The sequence below is a fragment of the Ischnura elegans genome, chromosome 12, assembly GCF_921293095.1.
Source record: "Ischnura elegans chromosome 12, ioIscEleg1.1, whole genome shotgun sequence".
NCBI lineage: Eukaryota > Metazoa > Arthropoda > Insecta > Odonata > Coenagrionidae > Ischnura > Ischnura elegans.
Window position 1 is genome coordinate 55,793,877 of NC_060257.1, and position 12,470 is coordinate 55,806,346.

At 37.3% G+C, this 12,470-nt stretch overlaps 1 protein-coding gene across 2 annotated transcripts in view; it reads left to right on the forward strand.

Annotated features, from left to right (window-relative positions):
* LOC124168860 (mucin-5AC) overlaps positions 1–12,470 on the forward strand; it is a 184,061-nt gene that overhangs the window by 135,736 nt on the left and 35,855 nt on the right. For both annotated transcript variants that reach the window (XM_046547218.1, XM_046547219.1), the window contains exons 3-5: positions 2,702–2,902; positions 7,035–7,294; positions 12,180–12,304. In XM_046547218.1, coding sequence (XP_046403174.1) covers positions 2,702–2,902; positions 7,035–7,294; positions 12,180–12,304 — 586 coding nt within the window. The remainder of the gene's footprint in view (positions 1–2,701; positions 2,903–7,034; positions 7,295–12,179; positions 12,305–12,470) is intronic.

The following is a 12,470-nucleotide window of genomic DNA, read 5'->3' on the forward strand; positions in this document are numbered from 1 at the left end:
TGAGCGATCGGCCTACGCAGTGGGCACCCACGCAGGAACCCCATAGGTCACTCCCATTATACACTCCGGGGAAGGACTGGGTGAATGTGAAATATTGACTCCCACAACTGAGGCAAAGTAAGGTTCACTCAACCCGCGAAGGAGCTGCGACACTCGAATTATGTTTACTTTCATGAGAGTTTACAAACTAAACCTCCTCAGTCACGGGACATAATGCCGTTTTTGATATGGATTTCATGTTTTCTCGTTAATTAGACTTTAACAAACAACATTAGCGATTCATGTGCTTCTGTATGATGCTGTATCTGTCAGGAAGCACTGAACAAGTTGTAGTGGTGGATACATATGGGGGGGCGCGCGCCCGCCGTGCGGGGCTGACCATATTGCCGATTATTATTTTTTTCTTGTTCTTTTCACTTTGATAGTATCCAAATAGTTCCAAAGGTCTCCAAGTCACTGACCGCAAACATATCTTAAGCATGCCTTGAAAGTTTTTCCTCTAGGTTAGAAAGGAATATACGCCAGTGGAATGGTAAATAAAGACCCTCGTTTTCCCTTTTCCTGCGGGTGGGAATTGTATAAGACAGTATTTGTGCCCTGAGCACAATAGAGATCTCGCCCAGATAGCTTCATTCGGAACGGGGATTTTTCTTTCCTCGACGCGGAGAACGTGGTTGGCTCGATCGGTATGCCGAGTCGCTTCCTTCCTTCGAGAAGAGAATGTCTTCATTTCAGAGTCACCTTTTTTGCCGGAACGAACTCGTCACTACCTTCAAACGTCGTTTGAGGACGATTGCTAGGAAACTATGCTGAAATACTTGTTTCTTAACGTTACTATCTGGGGAAGATGGAAGAATAAACCTAAAAAGATTTTTTAAACTATATTTCTGCGATGGATGTGCAAACACTGCGATGCACCGATTATTCCGTCCAACTTTTTATGATAATAACATGGATGCTTTCCCGGCGAATTATGTGGGTAAACGTTTCTCAGATCTCGTCATTTTTTGCTACATGGAGTAATTAAAATACATTTTTAAATTTATGAATTAAAAAGATTGTTTAGTTTTTATATTTTGCGGAATATTCACATTCATGACAGATGAAAATTTGATTTAGTTCAGTAAAATATTTACTTTAATAAAATTGAGCAGCATAGTAATGGAAAAAATAAATTTTAATATTTACGGAATTAATAAAAGCAACTGCATCTTCTCACGTCATTAGTGTTATGACCTAAAAAGACGTGTTAATAAAATGTCACGACACGTTTCGACAAAGAAGGTGATAAAATTGATATACTGTTAGTGAAGAGAGGAAATACTGAGAAAATATTATCATGAATTAAAAACATGTATAATTATCAACGTAAAGATAGTTGTTGATCTACAGAAAACTTTGAAAAGCATGTATGATTTCACACTTTCCCAGCGAACAGAATATTTGTACTTTTCTCGGGATTAGGGATTAGGCGCACTTAGAAAATCTTACCCGCGCGGAATCCCGAGAAAAGTTTAAATATTGTGAAAATCATATTCTGAAAAGCATATATTAAATATCGTGTAACGAAAATTTTATTTCTGTTTTCTTTTATTTCTACAAACAGCCCATTTTGAGTCGAATGTGTGATTATTATTGCCTCAGCTATTTTCAAAGAGTTTGAAATATTTCAGTTTCGAGGCAATTTTTAGTAACAAATGGTATTTGATGCAAGCAGTTTTTCCTAATGGTGTGGGATTTGAAGCTTTTTCTGAGCCGTAGAAAAAAAAATCCCAAAAAATCTGCTCAGAAATATGCTTAAATTTTTTGCGGTAAAAATTTACAAATATTAGAATTTATCACCCTCTTTGTCGAAACGTGTCGTGACATTCTCTTGACACGTCTTTTGAGGTCATACCACTATTGACGTGAGTAGATGCAGTTGATTGATTCCGAAATATTAAAATTAATTTTTTCCATTACTATGCTGCTAAATTTTATTAATATTCAATATTTTACGGAACTAATGGACATAAAAATTTTGGGAATCACCGCTTGAAACCATTCTGCTTTACTATAAGTTTTGTGTTGGAGATGCTTTCTTGATGATAGAGATACTAGCCTCGGAGAAAAATCTTTCACATGGCACGGATGCCGTCCGTATCGTAGGCCGCTAGTGACGCTGCCGAGATCAAACTAAATGTTCAACATCGAAGTTGAAAATCGAGTTTGGATCGAAACTCGATGATCATGCCTCGATCTCGATTTCCTCGATCTTAGATTATTAAAACTCGGCTTTCAATTTTCGATCGATTTCTCTATTATTTCCAGTAACACCTCAAATTAACCCTTTATAACTCAATGTTGCTTCTAATCAACATCAAAAATGTTTAAACTTTCAGCTCTGTTCAGGAAATATCTACACTACCCATTGTTTTGTAGTGTAAATTTTAATGATGAAATAGTTAGCTGCCACGATAATTATCAAGTTTTCAAAATGAAAAATCTTGAAATTTGATTTCTCCCAGAATCAGTTCTGGGTTATGAAGGGTTAAGTGACCCCTTGCTAATTTCAGTTTTCAACTTCCGATGTGGAGATAGTATGTACCCCATTTTTGAGCCTTCAGTTTTTGGTGTGGTTCTAATTTCCCCTGTCTCTCATAGAGTGCGTGATTCAAATTTCCCTGTTGATTTTATTTTATTTTCTTCTTGCCAATTTCAGGCGTTTCAACATCGTCATCGTCTGGTGGGCCTCTAGTCGTGTGCTACTACACCAACTGGTCCGTTTATCGCCCGGGTAGGGCGAAATTCACTCCATCCAACGTGAACCCTTACCTCTGCAGTCACCTCATCTACGCATTCGGAGGCCTGTCGTCAGAGGATGGCCTGCGGCCGTACGACAAGTACCAGGACATTGAGCAAGGTGAGAAAAAAACCTCACGCCATTCTTCCCGAGTCGTGCAATGGAAGTGGCGTAAGCGTGGAGATAAATTCGGAAAGTTGGTCCCTATTATTTTATTTTTATTTTTTTATTTTTATTTATCACATCCCCCGTAAACAGCACATAACGGCCTTTTACAACGAGGGTTTCCAATATTAACAAAGTACAACACTAACATCCATGCCCTGGATAGGGATCCACCCACCCAGGCGGGATTCGAACCCACGACTTACGGTTTGGCAGGCGAGGACTTTACCCCACCGCCACCGAGGCCGGCAAAATTTAAAATATCCTAAGAATGCAGGTGCTTTGAAAATGACGTAAGCTTTGCATTTTCTTTTCCTTTCTCTTCAGAGAGAGAGAGAAAATACATAAAAATTAAAAATTGTGATTCTCATCCTTACGATTCTTATTATTCTTATCCATTATTCTTATCCATTTCTTATCTTTCAATCTGTGGTCATGTTAATTCCATAGCAAAATTCTGTCACCTAAGTTTGTAGATCAATATGTCAAATACCGCTTATTTAGATATAAATTTAAAATGATGTCAATTTTTCATTATATATCATCAATATGTGTAAATAAAGGAACATAAAAGCGTAAAAGTTTACTAATCTTTTGCGTAATGTTGAAAATCAGGGAAAATGTATTCCGAAAAATTATGTTTGCTGCATGCGCATGGGACCAAGGTTGAAATGGCAACACATATGGTTCTGATTGTCTGACTACGACGATAGTAATTGCTCTAATGGTACCTATATCGACGGTAAATTTTATTCATTAACTCAATAGATACGAAGGAGGAGGATCAATATTTTAATATATAATTTTTTAAATAACCATTTCAATTCCTACCTTAACATCTGTTTCCCCCAAATAATACTGATAATGGCCTCTGGTTTTGGTTCTATGCAGTCACTTTGAACTCTCTTGTATATATTTACTCTGAGGCTGCGGAGAAGTCAAAAATAACTTGCGAAAAATTGCCCAGGATAAAATATTTAAAATTAAAATTGGCCATGACTTAACAAAAAATAAATAATAATAATTTATCAGTTATAAAAGGAAGCGTTGCGTATTTGTAACGGTTACATTTACGTAACTAATACGAGTGCCACTGTGCAAATTCAGGAATGCCGTATACTCGGTACTAGGTTTTTCATTTTTGGGGTTAGTAATAGATTCGGTTTCATTCCTTGTGATTCTTATCCATTTCTTATCTTCTAATCTGTGGTCATGTTAATGCCGTTGCAAAATTCTGTGACCCAAGATTGTGGACCAATATCTCAAACACCGCTCATTTCATTCTAAAAAGGAACACTATCTAAATCTAAATCTATTTTATTTCTTATTATATATTTGAATTATATATTATTATATATTAAATCTATTTTATTTCTGCGTTGTCTAATGGTACGAAAACTATTCTAATGCCAATGGTAATTTGATCCGTCACTGAAAAACGGAATTTCAGCTAAATTTTTCTGGTTTCCGCATGGATACATCGCAATTACGGCTTCTCAGCAAAATATAGATTTTTGATATCAAAATTTCCTTCATGTCTTTCGTAGCGAAAGACTTTCGCAATATTTATATCAAGTTTAATGTTTTTTGCCCACCAGTGTTAATAGTATTGATGGAATTGTAAAAAAATCTTATTATCCTAACCGCTCCCCCTGACGAAATCGTCGCATTGATCGTCTCCTATCTCCACAGTTCCTCATTTTGAATCCTCTGGTGATATTGTCACGACATGTGTTAGCAATCAGATATCGTAAAACATTTCATTATGAGCGGGCTGCTAAAGCATTTCATCGTAATTCATTTCTAGTTATGAGCGGGCTGAGCTAACGAGAGCTTGTGGAAAAGACTGAGCGATGGAGGGTGATCCATTTTGTTGTTACAGAGCCGAAAACGCAATGCATCCGTGCAACAGCCAAAATATGCGCTGAAATTCCATTTTAGAGCGAGACAGAGTTTTAGAGCATAATAGAGTTATTATAAGCACGAAATAATTTGCATGACATCATACCTCGCATGAATAAAAGGGTTGAAAATAAATATGGTGTGCTTTGTTTTGAAATACAATTAGTGAGTCTTTAAGATATTGGTTTTCAAACTTGGGTGATAGAAGTTTTCAACGGACAGATGTTTATTAAGATCGCTTTGGTATTTAAATTCTACGATTTACAAAGGCTTAGAAGAAATTTTAATAAATAAAATATAAAACATTTTTGAAGAAGTAAAAAATTGAGAGCCGATTTGTTCCTACGATTTCATATTGTAAATTGAAACTAGATATTCCATATTCATTAGTTGCCTCTTCAGTTCTCCCCGATAGTATGGTAAATAACATCGATTCTACTCAAATATTTGGGTTATTATTTAAATCTTATCCTCCTATGTGTTTGTTACATCATTTGGAAGTTTCTGCCGATGAAATTACTCAAGTTTCCAAAACTCACGTTTTCATGAGTCATTCAAAAGTTCAGGGAAGTGTGTAAACATAGTACAATAGCTGACTGGCCATAAAACACGAACATAAAGAAAATGTGTGAATTTTATTGAATATTCATAGTGGCAATAATCAAAGCACAAGCGATTGGGTAAACAAATCCTTTATTCTATTGTGATCCCGATTTGTACGCGATTAACATTCAAAAGAGACATAGATTTTTAAATCAGAATACATGCTATTTTGGCCAAAGGAGAATGGTCTCTATGGGTTTCTGTGTTTACGATCTCTGTTTGCAATTTGTGTTGAAATCATATAAGCGGTGGCTGAAGGAGTGGGACGAATATATTAACTCTATATTTGACTTCCTAGTAATACTATTCTGATGTTCTCTTGTCTTAAAATTTATCTATTTATTTATTTTCTCTTGAATATAATGGAAGAGTAAACATACCTTTATTTTACGAATGTGGGTAAACATTTTCTTGCTAGTTGCAGTCGTAACTTTGAAAGCGCTGTAATTGAGACTAGTTGTCTATGGTTAACCAGTCATGATGCAATTATTAACCGGTTACGGTGTAACAAAAACCAGTTAATCGTGTCTTGTGGCATCAGCTACTTTTGTATTTGAATATGAGATACCTAAAATAGCAGCGTTTATTTACGGATAAACGAAAATAGATCGCATTGTTATTGGCGCTAAATTATCCACCAGATTAATTTCATGTCTAATTGAGGGTACATTTTTCAGTAAGGGAATGTTAATTGCGACAAGATTTCCTAATGTACATGGAGAAAGAGTCCTCAATAATACTCCTATTATCGTCTATTTTCACGTCTTTTAATATCATCTCTAATCATTCATCCCCTTTTTAATCGTAACTTTGGAATAATCGTAACTAGATTGTTCCTTGTCATAAATCCAGTATTTATGAATATTGTTAATCCTCAGAACCTCGACGAATCAAATTCTTCCAGTCTATGTGTATTTTTATGCTTTTGGAGGAGTAAAAATGACATTCAATTCGATTTCTCAATGGAGTCAAGATACCATTGGTGCCGTGTGAGATACTCAAGAAGGATTTGAACTCCGAAGAAACAAATTTACAGTGTAAAAATTCATTTTGCTCAACCAGGATTCGAACCAACTTCAGATTGTTGGCACGCATGCCACCAGTTACGCCAGCATAACTAGCTGCCCGGCGTTTTGAAGACCCATGTTTGAATGTCGTTATGTGAATTACTTACAGTTTTCCTCTCAGAGTTTATATATACAAGAGCACTTTAGGAAATGCACAGTATCCATAAGCTGAAGTCAACATTGAAACCCCAAATCCTGTATTATTATGGAAAACGGATGTTATTTTGGCAAATTAAATACTTATAATATACTCAGATGGTGATAACTATTTAAATCCATTTTTATATCACGATGCTGCTTAATGTTATTTACTTTAATATTGAACAGCACTTAATCGCATTTTATATCTTGTGAATTTGAATATTACGTAAAATATAAAAAAATTGACAATATATATTTTAATTCATAAATTTATGACTTTATTCAATGCAGCGTAAAGTATATCATATACGTTTTTTTATAATAAGTGCATTTTAGCGATAAGAAGTGATCACGTGAAATCTACATTCCTTCAGGTGGTTACGCCAAGTTCAACGGCCTCAAGTCTTACAATAAGGCCCTCAAGACTCTGCTGGCTGTGGGCGGATGGAACGAGGGATCCGCGAGGTTCTCCTCTCTGGCTGCCGACCCCGAGCGTCGAACCAAGTTCGCCAAGGGAGCCGTCCGCTTCCTCCGCACGCACCGCTTTGACGGACTCGACCTCGACTGGGAATTCCCCGCTTTCCGCGACGGAGGAAGACCACAGGACAAGGAAAACTACGCCAAACTGGCCGAGGTGAGCCCAAGAGGGAAAATGTCAGGGATGGCAAGTGAAAAGAGACGAAAATGCTTCGTTTCGACACGGTGGGAAACGATAGTACGAGACCTCGGTTTAGTTTCGTTCCCGCACGAAATTAAAGTCCCCAAGGAGTTTATTATCGACCCGCGACGAAACTTTACTCCCGGGAACGGAACTAAATTAGTCGAAACTCCGCTGCTTACTGATATGTTTCGATCCCAGAAGTTGAGTGGAGGGAGAATAGTTTCGACCTGGGATGGCAGGTGAAACGAAGTTCCGTTTCGACCCGGAGGGAAACTAAAAGACGAGGCCTAGGTTTAGTTTCGTTCCCGCACGAAATTAAAATCCCCAAGGAGTTTAGTTTCGACCGGGGACGAAACTTTACTCCCGGGAATGAAACTAAATTAATCGAAACTCCGCTGCTCACTGTTATTATTCAATCCCAGAAGTTGAGTGGCGGGGGAAAAGAGGGAATAGTTTAGATCCATTACGTGCGACAAACGTGTAGAGAGGTTGAAAAGTTGACCTTAAAAAATGGAATGGCCGGTTTGTGCTCGCCGTTCTGCTCTTTGTGGTCCAAATATGAGTGCCCCTTGCATCTAATGGCGGTAAGCAGAGCCTCCACTTCATTCAACCATACTTCGTACTCGGTGTGTGGGTCGAAACTAAACTGTTCGAAGGTGAAGCACGTGGTCCCTCCGGTGCGAAATTTTACGTTTCATTTCGTTCCAGAGATTTAGTTTAGTTTCGACCCGAACTAGTTTTGACTCCGATTTCGTTTCGACCCCGAGTTTAGTCCCCCAGGTTCAAATCCATTTCGTTTCGTTTCTACATTTCACTCCCGATAACGAAACTATTGAAATTTTATTGGTTTTGACTTTTGTTTCTTTCACTTGCCATCCTTGGAAAATATGATTAACCTCCCGAGTCCCGGGACATGTCTACCGTTATTTTTGGTCTGAATTTCATGTTTTTTGGTTAATTAGATGTTAGAAAACGACATTAGCAATTTATGTCAATCGCGCTTCATTATGATACTGTCATCTATCAGGAAGCACTGAACTAGAGTGCCAATCCTTACTCACCTATCTGGCTCTCCTACAGTCATTTCTCACTAACCTAATCAGCTTTGCAAAAGATTGTTTCAGAATATTCAACTAAAAACCTATCTATCGATATAGTATATATGAGGGGGTGAGAAGCCTATGGGAACAAGTGATTATTTTATCAAAAGAGTTAGGTAAATTTAATTGTTAAAAGAAATACACAAAAATTGGTTGCCAAGGGTCACGAGTGAGTCTCAGTTCTGTGCTGATATCGAGTGGAAAATCAAATCCGCTGCATCAAATATCTAATTCATCTCGTTTTTTTTCTATACCTAATTTCTGTACCTAACAGAGTATAGAAAAAAGAAATCACTTGTACACCTTAGCTTCCAAACCACTCATATAAATAATATCTATCTTTTATATGTTACAATTTTGTCGCATCACATGGTCAGCAGTCCGGTATAGACTTCAAATTTTCACAGGGAAGAGTAACGCCTCGGTAGCTTAACGGGCTAACGCACTCCATCGGAAATCGAGAGATCCGGGTTCGAAACCCGGTCAAGGCGAATTATTCTTCTGTGAGGATTTTTCGCACAGTGTAAAAGGGAATGTCTGTTTGTCTGTCCGTTATACATTTCCATACGGCTGCACGGATTGCAACCAAAGTTAGGACATAGGTGCATTTCATACTCCTAAAGCCCGTAGTGCTACATATGTTTGTTTCCGACGCGTCCATTGCGTCGTTTTCTCATTATTATTTGTTACATCACGTCATACAATTTCTGTGTGTGGACATCCTGCCGGGTAGGCACACCTCTTGACACGCTCAAAGGGAAAACATAACTCATTGGATTCTACATTTAACTAAAAATCCTCTTGGCGCAAACACTTTTGCTGGGGTATGCCTCCGATAGATGAAAAGCTTATCTATTACTATTTAGTGCATTTTATATTGTTGTTGGAAAGAGAGTGTTTTTTAATATTTCTTTACTTTATTTTTATGTTAAAAATATATCGCAACACTTTTAGTGGCCGACTCGAGAATTGTCTAATATTTGTATAGTTAGCATTAGTCTTTTTTATGACGGAACACGTTCGCTGTCGCCGTCGCTTTCATAATGATAGCGGAAAGCGTTACTCATCTTGTTCTCATCCCCATCTATTCCTAGCGGCTCCTACGCGTGCCTCCCACCTTGAGTGAGTCCTTGAATGGAGGCTCATATATGATTCATGCCTACGATGCGGCAAAGTAAGTTGGGGTTAATGACACGTTCGCGGTTCTGATCTTCTGCCCTGAAATGGTAAAATAATGTGATCGCAAGTATTATCCGAAGAATGAATTTATGGGATAGATTTTTAGCGTAAAAAAAGAACATAGCAGGATTTCGATTGTGTTTCATTTTTTGATGTCCATGTAAAAAAAACTATTCAACAATGAAGCGTATTCAATAAAATGTTGCGCCTATTCCTATGAATAAGATAATAAGTATTGTGTTAATCTGTTAGAAACAAACAAATCTTCTTCCTAATGACATATTATACGTAAAATATGGTTGAAAAGTTTACCAAGAAATATCAATGAAGTTTACCGACAGTAAGTATGAAAAAATATTTTTAAATATCAATTTTCATGTCCACCGAACCAGTGGGTGAATCAAATTATGTTTCAAAGAATACAAACATCTGATATGCAATTTATTTTTGAGTTCCAATTTTGATAGAATTGCGAGTATCGTAATTATTATGCCTCCAAACAAAATGCGCCGAACTAGTACTACCGTTTCAACATGATTTCAACCTTCTCAAATGTTTGAATTGTCACGTGCCATCCCGTAGAAACAAAAACGTTTTCGTCCGTTCATGTTTCATTCGCTGTGAATAATTTATGTTACTAGGTCGTGCGACAGGAAAGCATGTAGACAAAGTATTTATTTAGAGGGATGAACCTAAACCATTTGAACATGTTTAACTCTTAGTTACCCGCTAAGCGGGGATTTTTCCGCATTTTTCAAAATTTCTAAATAGCGTGTTTACTGCGTAATTATCTCTGGTGGCACACTTTGTTATTCTTTTTGTGTACTTTTTCCTCCACCAAGAACATTATCGTCCGCAATTCCGTAAGAAATATTATTCAAAGTATTTATTAATAAATTTGCATATTAATATGCTTTTTTGTTTATGAATGAAAGATAAAGATATTTAAAGTGCTTCTAATTACTAGAAGTTATCCAAATGCGTTAAAATGCCCTGAAATTTTAATTTATATTTAGGAAAAGCAAAAATATTAAAGTGCTGCAAAAAACCGCAAGCGTGCACTAGCGCTATCCTCGCAGGCGCGTATAGCTAAGGTTTAATTGTAACGCCTTTTCGCCAATCAAAGTTTGGTGGAAAAATCTCTTACGTCCCAATGTGTGGCAAATAAGTGTTCGATATCGCATGATTTCACTGCGGAGACTTTTCTGCCCGTCAACATAAATTTGAAATTTAATTTGCGGAATGGATAATATTTCTAAAAATTTTCATCACGAAATTTTTGCAATCGGAATGAAAAGAAATTATCGTCATTCTCTGACTTCGCTGCGGCTGCGGCTGACTGCTAATTAAAAGCGAAAAAGAATTGTATAAAACATCCTTAAATGTATGCATCCCATCAAACGAAGTATTACGGCTCCTAAAGGCCGATGATTTTTGTTTTAAACTAGCAGGTCACCCGGCGTCCCTCGGGATGGATAGGATCCAGAGAAGTGGGAAACTTGCAACATGGATTTCATGATCATATAGGATTTTTATTTTTCCTCTTTGAGCGTGTCAAGAGGGGTGCCTAACCAGCAGGATGTCGAACCGCAGAAGTTTAATTCAATCTAAAAATCTTATTATCTAGCTTCTTCTCCCTCATTTCCCCATCATTCTACTATCTAACAATTTATTGACTTCAACTGTATTACTCCATAATCATTTAGACCAGGATAATTAAAAATAAATCTCTTTGATGCTCTTACGATTAAAATTTCCAAGAATAGGGTGGTTTCCTATTATTTTTTTATTGCCTAAATCGAAAGATTATTACTCCTGGAGTACGTATTTCGCGCTTTTAGATTTTTAAATGACGATATCTATTTTTCGCGATTAAATGAAAAGTGAAAAATTTCAAGCGCGCAAAAACGCGACGCGTAAGTAGGAAAGTCCGTGCGCCGCATTTCTGGTTCCCCCTCTCTCCTTGTGAAGTGACCTTGATCGAGGCTCTGAGCGCTGATAGGACGCAGGATGCTAGCGGATAGCTGAGTACCTTCCTGTCTGGTAGCGCATGGCTTAAAAAAGGTTTATTAATACCTTATCAAGCGAAGAAAACTTTCCGACCTTAGCCAGTTTTAATAGGTGATTATTAAGACATGTTTCCCTGAGCTCTGTGCCTCATGCATGCATTGGTAACCTCAGACGATGTATAACTCCTATCCTCTCGTGTAGAAACTAGGTCCCTGTGACGTCACGCGGAGCGGAATCGCATGGGCGCCAATCTGGCCTTTTTCAAATGAGGATAAAATTTTACCCTTGCCATTCGTCTAAACCGGTATTTCAAAAACCAAATAATTTGTGTATTATGAATACACTAATGGTGGGCAACGAATCGCAATCAATGCCTATCGTTTTCTTTGATGAAGGAAACTACCCTATTACATCACGTCAAGAATCACATTAATAACGAGATTTTTGGAATCTTATAGAAGCGGTTAATGATAAAATATTGGAAACATTCTTTGATCTAGAGTGAAATATTATTCGGTCACATATCCCTGAGTTATTTCTGAAAGCAAAATTTGATGTTTTTTTCATAGGACCTGCGTGCTGAATTTGACAAAGAGTCATCACAAACTGGTCGTCCAAGACTACTGCTTACCATGGCAGTACCAGCTGGCAAAGAATACATCGACCGAGGATTTGATATGAGCAGACTGTCCTCGTAAGTCTTTAAACAGTTTTTTTTCCTCTAAGTGATTGCAAAAACAGGAAGCCTGGGAGGGCATAATCTGCGAATCCGAAGATTCTTGAGCATATTTGAATTTAATTCTATTAGAAGGATGAGTTCTTATTAAGGTATCAGTTTTTGAAAGTTAACTCATTTGATA